This window comes from Pectinophora gossypiella, chromosome 29 (assembly GCF_024362695.1).
Source record: "Pectinophora gossypiella chromosome 29, ilPecGoss1.1, whole genome shotgun sequence".
NCBI lineage: Eukaryota > Metazoa > Arthropoda > Insecta > Lepidoptera > Gelechiidae > Pectinophora > Pectinophora gossypiella.
The window spans coordinates 2,057,123-2,073,761 of NC_065432.1; the positions used below are offsets into that span (position 1 = coordinate 2,057,123).

Below are 16,639 nucleotides of genomic sequence, written 5' to 3' on the forward strand. Positions count from 1 at the left end.
AATTCAAATATATCTTTATTCAGTAGGTAACATTGAGGAGCTCGGTGGCGCAGCGGTTAATGCGTTCGGTCTGCGATTGTTGAAGTTAAGCAACTTCGGCAAAGGCCGGTCATAGGATGGGTGACCACAAAAAAAAATAGTTTTCATCTCGAGCTCTTCCGTGCTTCGGAAGGCACGTTAAGCCGTTGGTCCCGGCTGCATTAGCAGTCGTTAATAACCATCAATCCGCACTGGGCCCGCGTGATGGTTTAAGGCCCGATCTCTATCCATCCATAGGGAAGGCCCGTGCCCCAGCAGTGGGGACGTTAATGGGCTGATGATGATGATGAAGTTAAAATGCTCTGTTATCATGTCTGATATTGTTATTGTGTTATATTGTATGATTGAGTTACTTCTATTTTTTTTATTTCTATTTTTTTTATATATCAAAGAAAGAAAATTTGCAGTACCCCGACGGGGTGTCATGTTGTAAGTGCTTAATAATTAATTTAAGAACCTTTGTACTCATGATTGCACCAATAAAGAATAAAGAAAAAGAACATTATATTAACAGTTTTATATATATCTTTACAGGAAGCAGAAAAAAATAAAGTCAGCAAAAAAGTAACGCTTCGCGAGCTATTCGGCAACCGCCAGTTACGACAACCCCTGCTCATCGCCATGGTGGTGATGGTCGCGCAGCAACTCTCCGGGATCAACGCCGTCATATTCTTCTCCACGGACATATTCCGGGATGCGAAGCTGAGCGACACTCAGGCGCAATATGCTACTTTAGGTGAGTGCTATGATTTTTTTTATGTATATATTTATTTTTGTTTGCTGTGTAATTTTAAGTTTACTTTATTTTTAAATACTTACCCTTAATTGTATAAGTTATGTACGCCGTAATTGTCATGTAATATTAGTCACAATACCGTAACCTTCTAAATGTAAAAACGTGACTGTACTTTATAAATAAATAAATATCTCTAAAAAGGTCTAGTCTATCTCTCATATTTATTGTATAAGATTGGTACCCACTTTTTACGAAAATACCCTGGTGTCAGTTACTATTGAGCCGCCAAAGGCCCCTGACATGACTCATGTAACGACTACTTACTTACATCAGTAAGTAGTAATCGGGACCAACGGCTTAACGTGCCTTCACGGATCATCTTACTTTCGGACAATCAGGTGATCAGCCTGCATTGTCCTAACCAAACTAGAGATCACAAAGTAATTTTTGTGATATTTCCCTACCGGGATTCGAACCTGGGAGCTCCGGAGCCTAACGCTCAACCACTGGACCACGGTGGCCGTCTCAAAATACCCTAAACTTTGACTATATATCTACGGGTAACCTGTGTTGTATTTCAGGAATGGGAGCAATGAATGTGGTGATGACGGTGATCAGTCTGTTCCTGGTGGAGATAGCTGGTCGCAAAACGCTGCTGCTGACGGGCTTCTGCGGCATGCTGGTGTGCACTGTCTCGCTTACCGTCGCGTTGCTATATGTGAGTACTAACTAGAGTTACATTTATATTGGTGCTAATTCCTGTAGGTGTCTACAGTATCCCCGATTCCTGCAGACACCGCCTAATTTAATTTTAAGTTGTACTTGTCATTTTCATATCCACCGAAAAGAAAAGGGGCGGGTAATCGACAAGCATAAAATTTTTGGAAAAGTCAATTTTAAGCACAAATCAAAAACAACCCTTCAATTTTTTTACATTGGCTCATAACCCGACAGAATTAAGTTGACAGCACTTACGTCACGTCAAACGGTTTGCATACCAGCGAGATACCGTTTTGATTCGCCCGGGTTATTCGTTCATTGACTCATTCTTTCTAAAATTAAGAGCTGTCAATCATCCGTCCCTTTCCTTTTTGGCGGATAAGAAAATGACAGGTATAACTTAAGGTAATATAAACTTAAATAGCCGTAAGTACTCGGGTCTGGCGGGATCTTTCCTTTTTGTTCCATTTGCAGTTGAAACGATGGGTCCTTGGGGTCCAGAAGCAAAAATGTTTGTTAAGGATCTCTCAACGCGTCTTATCGGGGTTTCGGGGGATGCTAGGGCTTTTTTCAGAGATTTATTTCTGTCAGAGAATTAGCCTGGCGATTCAGAGGGGTAATGCTGGCAGCCTGTTGGGCACCTTGCCTCGATGTGACGCATTGGAGGAGGTGCTTTATTTATAACATGTGATTGTTTTATACATTGTTTTAAGTTTACGCGGTTAATGGTGCTAATTCCTGTAAATACCATCTAATTTTATTTTAAGTTATATCTGTCATTTTCTTATCCGCCGAAAAGGAAAGGGACGGGTAATCGACAAGCATAAAATTTATGGAACACACGTCAATTTTACATCAGTCAATAACCCGACACATTCATTTACTCATTCTTCCTAAAATTAAGAGCTGTGAATCATCCGTCCCTTTCCTTTTCGACGGATATGAAAATGACGGATATAACTTAAAATAAAATTAGGCGGTGTCTCCAGGAATCGGGGCCATTATCATAATTAAAGCACATAATGGCCCCGATTCCTGGAGACACCGTCTAATTTTATTTTAAGTTATATCCGTCATTTTCATATCAGTCGAAAAGGAAAGGGACGGATGATTCACAGCTCTTAATTTTATGAAGAATGAGTAAATGAACGTGTCGGATTATTGATTGATGTAAAATTTTTAGACGGTTGGTTTAGATTTGTGCTTAAAATTGACGTGTGTTCCATAAATTTTATGCTTGTCGATTACCCGTCCCTTTCCTTTTCGGCGGATAAGAAAATGACAGATATAACTTAAAATAAAATTAGATGGTATTTACAGGAATTAGCACCAATAACGGGTTCTTACCGCGTTTAAATGGGGATATGAGACTCCCATTTAAACGCGGTAAGAACCCGTTATTGGTGCTAATTCCTGTAAATACCATCTAATTTTTTTTTTTTTTAGTTTTGGTGGAATAAATTGGTTGTGTAATAGCCGTTGTTTTATTAAAAAGAAACTATGTCGTGTTCATTTCAGACGGAGGTGGTGTGGGTGTCGTACTTGTGTATCGCGCTGGTGATCCTGTTCGTCGTTATGTTCGCGGTGGGGCCCGGCTCCATTCCGTGGTTCCTTGTCACAGGTCAGTATAAAGACACAGCTAGAGTCGCGCCTATAGAACATCGGAAAAAAAAAAAAAAAGCTATAGATGTAATGTCTGCGCGCTGGTCGACCTTCCACCACGGACACAACACGGGTGTACAAGCTCCACAAGCTGTAAGTACAGTCATGAATACACAGTGTGTTAGTGACATCGTAACGAAAAAAAAAATGGATGCGTCTATTTGATTGTACTAAAAACTATGGTGGGTGTTTTTCTTGTCGCAAATGTTTAATTAAGATTTTGATGTTTTACTGTGCCGCAATGTAAGTCGAACAACGTGAAACAGGGATTTGTTCCTGATTCGTCATATTCCAAATTGGTCATCTTCCAAACACGACACTTTCCAAACTGGTCATATTCCAAACTAGTCATATATTAGATTCGTCATCTTCCTAATTTGTCATACAATGTACATTTGCCTGCACAAATTAATTCAATAAATCCTTTGTGGTAAATTTTATGATAAGAACCTATTTATATGAGTGTTACTTGTCTATCATGAAGTTAATGTCATTGTCACTTTATTATTTATATTGAGTGAATATAATTTTAATGAAATAAAAAGATGACTTCTAATAATAGTACGCACGAAGAAATGCAGTTTATCGCAAGTGAAAGAGGGAAAAAGTTACTTTTGTATTCTGGATACAAATACAGTCTACACAAAAACCTACGCGCGGCTACGTTACGCGTGCGTGATACGATGTTATATCCTCCTTTTTTTTTTTTTTTTTTTAATCTAATAATCTTTATTGCACAAAACTTACAGCAACACAATGACAATATATAGTTAAACAATAAAAACAAGTGCAATTACAAAAATACAGATTATAACATTGGTTAATTAAACAGGGGTCCCCAAACTAGGCTAAGCCTGTGTCTTGGGGAACCAATTAAATAGGAAATTACAATGGTGCTAATTCCTGTAAATACCATCTAATTTTATTTTAAGTTATATCTGTCATTTTCTTATCCGCCGAAAAGGAAAGGGACGGGTAATCGACAAGCATAAAATTTATGGAACACACGTCAATTTTAAGCACAAATCTAAACCAACCGTCTAAAAATTTTACATCCGCCAATAACCCGACACAGTTAAGTAGACAGCACGTCAAACGGATTGCATACCAGCGACGTACCTTTTGATTCGCCCGGGTTATTCATTAATTCACTCATTCTTCCTAAAATTAAGAGCTGTGAATCATCCGTCCCTTTCCTTTTCGACGGATATGAAAATGACGGATATAACTTTAAATAAAATTAGGCGGTGTCTGCAGGAATCGGGGCCAATTTATCCTTAAATTAGGCATCCTTTTTAATAAGACTTATTATTATTAATACAGTGGGTAAGTATAAGAAAAATATTTAGAAAAAGATGTACTTAAAGGAGAAACATAAAAATAAGTATTCTATTTTAAAAGCTCTTCTGTTGATTCGTAATCTAAGGAAAGTAAAGATTTTATTAATAACTTTTTTGTTTCTATGGTGGTACAATGTTTAAAGCAACATAGAGTTACTGCTGCATTATTATGTGTGTGCTATCATAAAATCACCAAACCTCCTTGCGAAAGAGGTATTGACAGTAGGCAGTGGAATACTAAAAACTCTTCTTCGTCTAGTTAGTTTTGATAAACACGACAGTTGATACTTAACTTCATTCAACAGCACTTTGCATCGTAAATAAATTCGTAGTACTGGCTATTGTATACTAATGAAATGGTTACTGATGCTTATAGCACAGGAATTAATTTTCCTATTTTAAGTGTCAGTAGCTATACCTTAAATATTGTATTAATCTAGCTAAACAATGTAGTGTTAAGTGTTTACTGTGTACTACTACTACTATCGTGTGGGTTGTGAGGTGAATTACCAACCTCATCTACCCTGGTGTCAGGGTTACTATTGAGCCGCCAAAGGCCCCTGACATGACTCATATAACGACTACGTACTTATATCAGTAAGTAGTAACCGGGACCAACGGCTTAACGTGCCTTCCGAAGCACGGATCGTCTTACTTTCGGACAATCAGGTGATCAGCCTGTAACGTCCTAACCAAACTAGGGACCACAAAGTAATTTTTGTGATATGTCCCCACCGGGAATCGAACCCAGGACCTCCGGATCGTGAGCCCAACGCTCAACCACTGGACCACGGAGGCCGTTTACTGTGTAATCAACTTTTATACGCAATAAATTTTATCTTATCTTATCTTTTATTTTTATTTTATTATCTTATATCTTTTTTTTATTTTATTTTTTTACCTTAATGTTACCTATTTGACATACAATTTTCTAACGTTTATATTGAAAAGACATTTCATTACAATATATTTGTTAATTTTCAATTTTGATTAAGTATATTGAATGCTATTGTAATTTATTTAATAATTTTATTTGTAATTTAATAATCTGTTATGTTTTAAATTCGTATACCGAAAGGTGCGACATAGTGCGACATATATTATATTGTAACAACTCTTTTACCTATGTTGACGAATAAATGAATTTGAATTTGAATCTTATCTTAACTTGTGATTCCCCAGAGCTGTTCAACCAGTCTTCGAGGCCAGCGGCGTCGGCCGTAGCAGTCACTGTCAACTGGACAGCCAACTTCATCGTCGGACTCAGCTTTTTGCCGCTTTCGGTGAGTGCACTTCCTCCCGAAGAATATCATACGCAGAAACGGCCTCCGTAGCCCAGTGGTCGAGGGTTGGGCTCACGACCCGGAGGTGCCGGGTTCGAATGCCAGTGAGGATACCACAAAAATTACTTAGTATGGGTTGTGAAATGGAGGACCAACCTCATCAACCCTGGTGTCAAGCTTAACTTGATATAGCGGAACGTAACTACGAGGGTTGACTTATTTACTTGTTCGGTGGTGAAATTCACAGAACGGTCTCTAAATTATTTCAGTGGGTACTAGATGTTATGTTGTGTGTGTGTTCATACTTTGTTTTATAAAATATTTTTTCTACTCCTCTACTTTAATCTGGCATTTAAATAACCAAAAAGTCTAATATAAGTACATACATAATTAAACTCTTTGAAAAAGTGTACGCTCTATGGCAAAGACCTTGTATAGAATAGACGGAGCATATTTAAGACGAAAGAAAAACATAGGTTTTGTCTTTCGCACTCATGTGAGCCGTCATAAGTTAAAAAGAGATAAATATACTATCGTCGTAACGTCTTTTGTACTCGTGTAGCGGGTTTGTTATAGAAACGTACCTATAGTATATGTTTTTGTATCAGAACCACTAGTGCCGTTCCATGTCTTTATCGACATTATTATTGGCTAAATATTTCATGTTAGTCCAAGATCTAAAAAATATACATTACCACAGATCATATAATACTAACGTACAGATGCCTCACGTCATACAACGAAACTGTGCCGTTCTAACTCGGGCAATTCTTCGGGCTATTTTTAGTTCTAATAAATGACCACTAGATGCCGCTAAAACGCCCCTTTTTTAGCGGCATCTAGTGGTCATTTATTGATGGGATCGAACGAATCGAGCGACATCTAGTGAAATTTCAGCTTACTGAGTGCAAGTTATTGCAAGCACAATATATTTACTTAGAGTTAGAGTAAAATTAAGATAATAGATGGCGCAAACGGATTTTTTTTCTCAACGTTGACATGTTAGTATTATAATCTGTGACAATGATCTGTGACATTGTCAAGGTGACAGTTGTTAGACTTGTTAGTTGACATACGATTATATCTGATGTTTGGTGGGCAAAGAATACAAGGTCTTTGTTTGGTGGGGTTTATTGATTACGTCTTCATTTTGTATTGGCAAAAATATATCTCCAACTCCTGTAAGTATCTAATTAGTTACTAAAACTGGAAGATAATTAAAAACATAGCTAAGGTCCTACCTAGAACGCAATCGTCCCTTATCATCCCGGGCGTGTCGTAAACCCGACTGAGGAGAACCTTTATGAAAGACAAGTCTTTTCTAGCATGATGAAACATTACATTGGACCACCGGTTAAGCACCTGAGGACTTTGTATAAAGTGCTTCCAAATTGGTCTCTGCTTACTCGTGGCTCTGCCCAGCCTAATCGGGATTACAGGCGTGAGTATAAGTATGTATGTAGTAGATACTTTTTTGTGTAGCTGTCACCTATCTATGGTACAAATCATAATATACTGTTTGTTGAAAAAAAGTTAAATAAGTCTAGTTAGGCAGTGAGCGTGTTGTGAATTTAAGCCTGTAATTTATTTCAGATCTCTAAAGACGATGATAACCATTATGAAGAATGACATGCAAAGGCTATTTGAACCACATATCAACAATTTTCTGACCATGACCAAGTGATGAATATGATACAAGTCTACCTCATGAAAGCCACACTACTTTTCAAAGAAAAATATTTTCTTTGGAGTTGTAGGTATTATAGTGAAAACTTAATCCTGACTTCTGTTCTGCATAAATGAGAATCGCACTATGCCAGGTATGTATGCTTAAATTATTATCCCATTAACCCATTTCTTTGAGCCCGAATATCTAAATATTCAATAAAGTAGATAAATTTCAAACTCATCGGATTACATGCGTAATAGGTCATCCATGTGTCTAAATGTAAAAAATAGAGCCTACTATTACTACTCATTGGTATATGAGAGTATTAACTCACACTTACTCTCCTTCTCAGGGCGGACAGAGCAGAGTTTTGGCACACAAGTTTTGTCATACATTGCAATATACCTACTATTATTATATAGTCACTATTACTCTAATATAAAATAGGTCATAATGGTAGACTTGTTTGCATCTCAAACGATGAACCCGGTTCAAACCCTGGTACCGGACTTGCATTAATTTAATTTAAACAGTTCACATCTAGCACACTTGGCCTGACCATTATAGGTAGCGATACAGCCTATCGTTAGCCTAACGGAAAGCTCGTGAGGTGCGTGTGCTTAGTTCATCTTGTGATGAATGTTACTTTGACTACCTCAATGGGATGCAAGATCTTGCTTATGTTATGTTATTATATTATCTGTGATACATAGATAAACTAATGCCTATAATACCTAATGGGTGGTAGAAATGTTTTGTTCTGAATATCATTGCCGATCAAAATTAATGTGCTCTTTTAATAACTATTATATTTTCATTTGTAGGTAACATAATATAGCGAGTACCCTGGTTGAGTCAAGATAATATAAAATAAGTGGAAAGATAATGTGGCCCAAGTAGTAAAGGAAAGGATGTGCAAACAGCCGAATGTGAATCTGGCAATAATGTGCCTGTTTAAATGAGTTTTAGTTGAGTACCAAATAGTTACCTAGGTTTTCCTGGGAAAAACACTGATCCAGCGTTTCTGATTCAACTGAGTTTGTGTATGGTTTTGAATAAATAACTAAACAATAGAAATGTGTCTTTTTTATTTTACTATCCCCTTTCCATTACATAGATAGATATCATTTAAAGTAACTATAAATAATTAATTGTTCATTACAATTTATATAAAAGTAGTATTAGTATATTATAATTAAGATACCTACTTGATTATTAAAATTAACAAATTTAATGAAGTTGGATTTTTTTTAATGACTAGAATGAAAATACAATAAATATTCAATTAAACTACTTCTTTAATTCAAAAGGTATTACATTTTGTTATTGTTAGATACAATACTAATTTCTTTTTTAACACTTTGCATTTTGGCGTGTCTTCAGTAATTGACAACCGTCTTCTCTTCGGCGTGTTGCACTGGTATGCTACTGCTGGCGGCTCCACGAGCTCTTCAAGTTCGCAGTCGCGAAGCCGTTTATTTTTGTACACCTTTTTCGGTGTCAGTACTTTAAAAGTACCTGATGAACCTAAAACGAAAAATAGTATGTATTAAATAATGTCGTGAATCTTATCTTCTTATCGTGGGTGGAATACCAGCCTCATCAACCCTAGTGTCAGGGTTATGATTGAGTCGCCAAAGGCCCCAAAAGATGAATGTAAAGCAAAGTTGTTGGAGATAACAATACCTAACATAAAGGAAGAAAAGGGCAATTATAACATTCATTAAAGTAGGTAGGTAACTAACGTATTAACGTAGCCATTTTATAAATATTAAAATGTGTATGATAAGTGATTCCTAAAAGATAGACATAGGTAGGTACTTATAAAAAACCACAATACAATGGCCCCGATTCCTGCAGACACCGCCTAATTTTATTTTAAGTTATATCCGTCATTTTCATATCCGTCGAAAAGGAAAGGGACGGATGATTCACAGCTCTTAATTTTAGGAAGAATGAGTAAATGAATGTGTCGGGTTATTGACTGATGTAAAATTTTTAGACGGTTAGTTTAGATTTGTGCTTAAAATTGACGTGTGTTCCATAAATTTTATGCTTGTCTATTACCCGTCCCTTTCCTTTTCGGCGGATAAGAAAATGACAGATATAACTTAAAATAAAATTAGATGGTATTTACAGGAATTAGCACCATTGTTTTGTTATATCTCAAAACCATTAGGCAGCTTTTTCGATGAAAGCTCCCACTAGTCTTGATTTTTTTCGGACATAGATTGAACATCAGCGCTCAAAAAGTGGGACGCAAAGTTACTGTTAATATAGCGACGTGACAGTATTTCTCCGCGGTGCGCGATTAGGCGCCGAACTGGCAACATGCGAAGTGCGTGGTAAAAAGTTGCAAATATAGAAGCTCAAAGAAAAAAATATGTAACACTTCTTGTAAGTCATGACATTGGTGCTAATTCCTGTAAACACATCTAACTTTATTTTAAGTTATATCTGTCATTATTATTTTTTTCTTTTGAGATAGCCGCCAACAAACAGACGAGCGAATGGCGTGGGAGCTTTGTTTTATAATATTATTATAATGACAGATAGAATAAAAAAATAATAATGACAGATCTCTCAATGCGTCTTATCGGGGCTTCGGGGGATGCTAGGGCTGGTAGTTATTTCTGTCAGAGAATTAGCCTGGCGATTCAGAGGGGTAATGCTGCCAGCCTGTTGGGCACCTTGCCTCGATGTGACGCATTGGAGGAGGTGTTTTATTTATAGGGTGTGTTTGTTTTGTTTTTGTTTGAATAAATTGATTTTAATTATAATGACAGATATAACTTAAAATAAAATAAATAAAAATAATGATTAGATTACTGACGTGTTAAAGGCAACCAGACGAGATATAGAATGTAAACAAAGTTTCAGAGGTTCAAAACATTTATATTTGAATAAATTATCATAAAGTTCGAATTTTAATCGCTGTCGTCTGTACTAGACAAAGATGATTCGTCGGAAGAGTCCGAGTCAGCTGTGTTTATGATAAAACTATCTATCGTATTATCAATCATGTTGTCAATACTGTGTTTAAATCAACAACTACTCATAATACCAGCAAAAATCAAAAATAAAAGTAACAGAAACGGAATAATAAGAACAAAAATCTAAGTAGGTAAATACGGGGACGAAAAAATATGTATCACTTCGAACGCAATCCAAACAGAAATGAACATGTTCATAAAATGGCGGTCCAAATGTTGACAGCTGCAGTACCGACTGCTTTCCTGTACCTACCACGAAACACAACGACAGCTGTCGTTGACCAACTGACGCCATAACTGCGCGTACGAGTGATAAGGACAGAGATGATAATCCCTGGTTATCGCAATGTAACTCAGTAATGGTCCGTTTGTTTACCTTTTTGTATCTCGTCTGGTTGGCCTTACTTTACGTACCTATATGATTTTAGGTAGCTACGCTGCGGTATAGGTTTTGCGTGAAAGAGCCACAAACATAGTAGGTACCTACCTACTTAAGTAAGTGGAATGATAAGGCTTTATTACCTACATTAACTCGATTCATCTGCCACACACGATGCGTCAGGTCATCGTGTGTACCAATGTAACCTACCTACCTATAAAATGTATGACGAAATCGTGGGTCGCCCACCAATGAACTGTTTATTATAACACTGCCCGATCCTGATGCCCGAGCCCGCGATCTCGACGCATCGCGTTTGGGTAGTTTAATAACCGCTATAATATATACCTATAAGCCCTGTAAGCGCGGTGCACTGTTTTGTACAAGATTGTAAACAACTACGTCTCAATTCCGTGTGTCGAGCAACTATAGACTTTATGTCATTATAAAGATAAGATCCATTCTAGCTTGTTGCGTTGCGCGAGGTCACGTGTTATTACGATTGTAGGTAAGTAGGTAGGCAGGTACCTACCTACTGGCTGAGTCGCGCAAACGCAAATGATAGGTACGTACGATGCGATGCGATGCGTAGTAGGTACCTAGGTATGTAGGTAAATCTGCCTGTATGTTTGTTACCCCTTCAGGCTTAAACAACTGGTTACGTTATGGTAGGTTACATTACCTACCCATCTACGACAATCGCCGTCTGCGTAAAGTTGAAAGCGAAAAGCTACTTTTCTACCTATAGCTACCTAACTTACCTAGGTAGATACTTACCTATTAAGGTATTATAAACTGCTTATATACGTCCCACTGCTGGGCACAGGCCTCCCCTCAATCAACCGGAGGGGGTATGGAGCATATTCCACCACGTTGCTCCACTGCGGGTTGGTGGAGGTGTTTTTACGGCTAATAGCCGGGACCAACGGCTTAACGTGCCTTCCGAAGCACGGAATCATCTTACTTTTTCGAACAATCACACCTGATTGCTTGAATCACCATTCAAGCCTGAAAAGTCCTTACCAAACAAAGGACAGTCTCACAAAGTGATTTCGACAATGTCCCCATCGGGAATCGAACCCGGACCTCCAGATCTTGAGCCTATCGCTCTAACCACTAGACCACGGAGGCTGTCAATTTGTCATTAAGGTATTAAGTAGGTAGGTATTATAGATAGTAGGTAGTCTAGGTAGGTATCTTGGTATAGGTACAATAAAGTAATATTTTACGTCTTTAATTATTTTAAACCCTACAATTTATGTTAATACGGCTTTATTATAGTTTAGTTACTGAAAATGGTTCGGAATCGAGACGTCTATAGGCACCTATCGAACCTATCTATCATCACAGCCCGGACACTTCATACAAACAACCTATCCCCTACTTTAAACATTTAACTAGGTAGGTAGGTACCTACATTAACTTGTCTACATCTAAGTAGTAGGTAAGTTGTAATTAGCTAGGTACCTAACATTTCAAAAAAACTCAAGGTCGGTAGGTATCATTCATGTAGGTAATAACTCACTATCACTATACTAAAACCCAATATTATGTAGATATTCAAGCAATAGGTAGGTACCTAACCTACAATAAAAATTTGATTGTATTTGTATTAATTCAGTGGTAGGTAAGTACCTACCTACCCAATTGTAGGTAATAACTTGACAAATTAATTGTGCTTACCTGGTGAGGAAGTGCTTGAGCGATTTTGAACGTCTTGAGTCTGATATGGTTCTGGAACTGCACTTCTCTGGAGTCTTTTTCTATGACCAGTCTCATTTCATACATACTTGATATTGAAATGGTCAATGCATAAATACCTTGACCGCAAATTTTCTGCAGGCAAGTGGGCAATGTTCATATTACCTACAAGAAAAGAATATAATTTTCAATAAAACATAAATAGCCTATAGATGTTCCACTGCTGGATCGTCTCTACCCTCAAATAACAGGAGGTAATCGTTTTGGTGGTAGCCCGGACCAACTATATAATTTCTGAAGCAAAGCTTACTCTTACTTTTTCGGACAATTAAGTGACTTAGTCCGCAATGTCATAACTAAACAAAGATTAATGGTTGGATCATGGTAGTGGTTCCCTGGAAGAAATTGCTTAAACAGGCCTCCCATGTGTACTGTAGTAGGTATGTTGCATAAATTTTTGTATGTTCTAACTGTTTGTGATCATTAAAAATATTTGATTTGTGATGAATAATCTCACAAAGTAATTTTGATAATATCAGAAACAGTACCCGGACCTCCAGATCATAAGCCTAATGTTCTAATCAATAATACACAGAGGCAGAATCTACTAAAACAGCAACTTTTGACATGTCTTATTAAGTTCTTGTAGGTACCTACCTACCTATACATAATGTATGTATAGATTGTTACCTGCTGAAAGGTGGTCAGGTGTGAGCGAGACCAAGATACTAGGTATACCTCATTTGGGTTCCTGGCTTCTGTACACAGTCCCGATGTGTGAAATTGGTACAAAACTGTAGGTTTGGTAGATAGTAGTTTATCTTAGGTATCTATTAAGACTGTATAAGAAGAAATAAATTAATGTTTTATTTTTATTTATTTTCATCTTAAATTAAAAGTAAATGTGTAAGTAGATATCTGGGGGGCCAAAATGGCTACATCAAAGCAATTCATCTAAGAAAGCAATATTGCTATTTGACATTTGTTTGCATCGCACACTTACTTTTATATGCACAAATGTGAAACTGCAATATTGCTTTCTTAGATGAATTGCTTCGATGTGGCTATTTTAACCGCCCTGGTCTATAAAATGTTCAATAAAACAGTCCAAAATTCAGCAATAATTATGTACTTGATTGACTTTTTTTAACTTTTGTCCCTTTTATTCCACAGTTCACTTGGAAATATAAATCCATCGCATACAGTATTGGTATAGTAGGTACTTTACAAGTTTTTGACTATTCCAGTGCTTTAGTAGTTATAGCAATTGGTTCAGAATCTGGAGGCCCTGAGTTCCCAGTAAGAATAATGTTAAAAATCACTAATTATGATTTTCAAGTTTGATTAGTATATCTATATGCCATGCTAAATTACCCAATTGTACAAAAGTTAATTTAATAATTCCAAATTGACATTGAGCACAATACCTAATTATATTATGTTCTTCAGACAGAAAAAACTGTTCTACTACTCTAAACTGTTGATCTCAGCTTGAGTTTAAGTATTACATTAATTATGGTAAACTAAATGATAAATGGTGACAAATGATAAACCGATTAGGTACCAAAATAATAGTCTAGCAAGTAGGGGGAGTGGCAATAACTTTCCCACCATGTTAATTAGGTATTTCTTTTTATTTTATTCCAGTTTTGATTGTCATTGATTCTATCAAATTGTTTGTTTGATAACTTTTTGCAGTTTAATATTAAAAATAAATAAAAGTAAACATTTAACTACTTACCGCAATTCTCAAGCCATACTTTTAGGCGGTTGACGTCATCCCACGGAAAACGGAACATTGACTTCTGTTCCGAAGAATTTGTACAATTATAATAAGAACAATTGTGTGCAGACATTTTTTATAACTACTGTTCCTGTGCCGCTACGTGAAAGCAGGTTTCATGAAGCCAAATCAAAGTCCGATTTCAGTCCAGGGTTAGTTTGTAAACCACAATACGTAGAAGGCGCGTTCGACTCGTAATTCAAACGAAAACAAACATTTTCAAACATAGGTAGGTTACTAACCTACCTACGTTATTTGAAAGTTGCGTTTTTTTTTTGTTCTCAAATTTAGTTTTAAATGATATTTATACAGGTTATATTTTTTTTTTAAATTTGATATTGTATCTCCCATAATTTATGAGAATTACAACTAAACATTTAATTAATTCAATAAAATGTATTTTGCAAATAAACACAATCTTTTAAAAACGTAATATTTTATTATCTGTGGCAAAGCTAGATCGATGTTGCAATAATTAACGATAGATGGCGCAACTTTAAGCGAGCTTCTTACACATAATTATAGATGGCGGTAATAAAAACGAGAACGTTCAACCCCTCAACAAGCTCCATACTCGACGTAGTTCCGACGTAAATCCGCTAGAGTAACCACTAAATTTAAAAATATAAAAATCTCCATTAAATGCCAATATCTTTGATTAACTTTTGGTTGGAGTATAACTTTTAAATTATAAAACATAATTTTAGTGCCTATTTATCGATTATTGGCTTTTAAAGAAACTTTAATTACAAATCGGTACTATTAGCGTCATCTATTGAAATTTTTTTGAACAATGTTTCCTAATGTTCGCGATGAGAACCCATGACATTACAAATTGAATGATTAATTAAATACAGAAATAACGACCTAGTATCCATACCTGGGTGGGTAGAACCACAAGTAAATTAGTTAAAACGATACCTATTTGTACCCTGATAGAAAGATACCTAAGAAGAACCGTACGTTGCGGTGACAGATTCAGAACCACTTATTCAACGTAATTATCATGGACAAACTTGTTAAAGGTTAATTTATCATTTTTGAATCTATGTCATTTCGCAAGGTGTTATGGCCGAGGAGGTCGAGGACGGTCCATCTAGTCCACATATACTATAGTATCATTTTAATACGACATTGCGGCCACCCTTTGGTTGCTATAAATCACATACCTACCCTTTTATAAAAATTAAATACACGTTTTTCATTGACTTGACCGATACATGGCTCTCGATACAAGAAGTAGACGACCTTCTAGTATATTTCGGGGATTATCTCAATGCGATTAAAGAATAAAAGCAAATACTTCTTTATAAGATTTTTATTCAATATAGTTAGAATACAATGACTACGAAGCACTGAACAATTCCGACTTTTGGTGATAAAAAAAAATATTTCCTCTTGTTCACTTTCTTTAGAAGTGTATAGTGTCGGCTCTGGTCGTTATAACTTTACCTGCAAGAATGGCACATATTAACGTGGAGCACACAAATACACAAGCATTGCATGTTTACACATTGCACATAGAAGGAATAATCACAGGTAATTACAAAAATAGTTATTCATACTAATTATTTATAGAAGGAATAATCACAGGTAATTACCAAAATAGTTATTCATACTAATTATTTTGTGCAATAGAGAATATTTGTATTGTATTGAAATATTTTTTCCATGCTAATGTAGAATACAAAAACGAAATAGCTGCAAAATCTATAAACTTATAACTAAACTTAAACTCACCTTATGTGAGATATGTGAGTGAATATTGTTGGTACTGCATCTCTATGTAATATTTTTGTTTGGTATCCTGCTCGATAGAAAGCAAGATACATCGAAATGTAATTAGCACAGGCTTAAATAAGGAGAAGGCGTCCTTCAGAAGAGAGAATTATCTCGTTTCATGGTCTGAATCTAATTGTTTCTTAATTTCTTGTTTCGTAAATTAGAATATTTAGGAAATCTGGAAAATACAATATCTTTATGTAATCTTCATCCAAATCGGAAACAGGTCGAAAAATGAATTAAACGTGAATAGAATAACGCAACATGTAGATGTTACATTCAAACATAATATTATGTTATCGATATCAAAGGACAACACTACTTATAATACTTTGGGTACATGATCTGTCAAAGCTGATTAACGTAAAATGTGAAATCAATTATTTGTACAAATGTGACGGCTTTGCTGAAAATATGCGTCTGCATCGTGTTTAGGGCTCAATAAACTTTACAAAAACCAGACCAGGTAATGTATTTCTTGCACACAAACATGTATTATGTGGTCGATAACTTACCCATGGTGAGACATTGTTTGATCGTTCTCCATTATAA

General features: G+C 36.1%; 2 protein-coding genes across 2 annotated transcripts in view; both read left to right on the top strand.

The window, feature by feature from the left end:
• The window catches only part of LOC126379493 (solute carrier family 2, facilitated glucose transporter member 1-like), a 44,752-nt gene that overhangs the window by 23,900 nt on the left and 4,213 nt on the right, over nucleotides 1–16,639 (top strand). Inside the window, exons 8-11 of the mRNA XM_050028264.1 lie at nucleotides 574–775; nucleotides 1,357–1,493; nucleotides 3,014–3,116; nucleotides 5,680–5,780. Of these exons, the coding sequence (XP_049884221.1) occupies nucleotides 574–775; nucleotides 1,357–1,493; nucleotides 3,014–3,116; nucleotides 5,680–5,780 (543 nt within the window). The remainder of the gene's footprint in view (nucleotides 1–573; nucleotides 776–1,356; nucleotides 1,494–3,013; nucleotides 3,117–5,679; nucleotides 5,781–16,639) is intronic.
• The window catches only part of LOC126379503 (uncharacterized), a 94,267-nt gene that overhangs the window by 22,602 nt on the left and 55,026 nt on the right, over nucleotides 1–16,639 (top strand). The gene's annotated exons all lie outside the window — the stretch shown is intronic.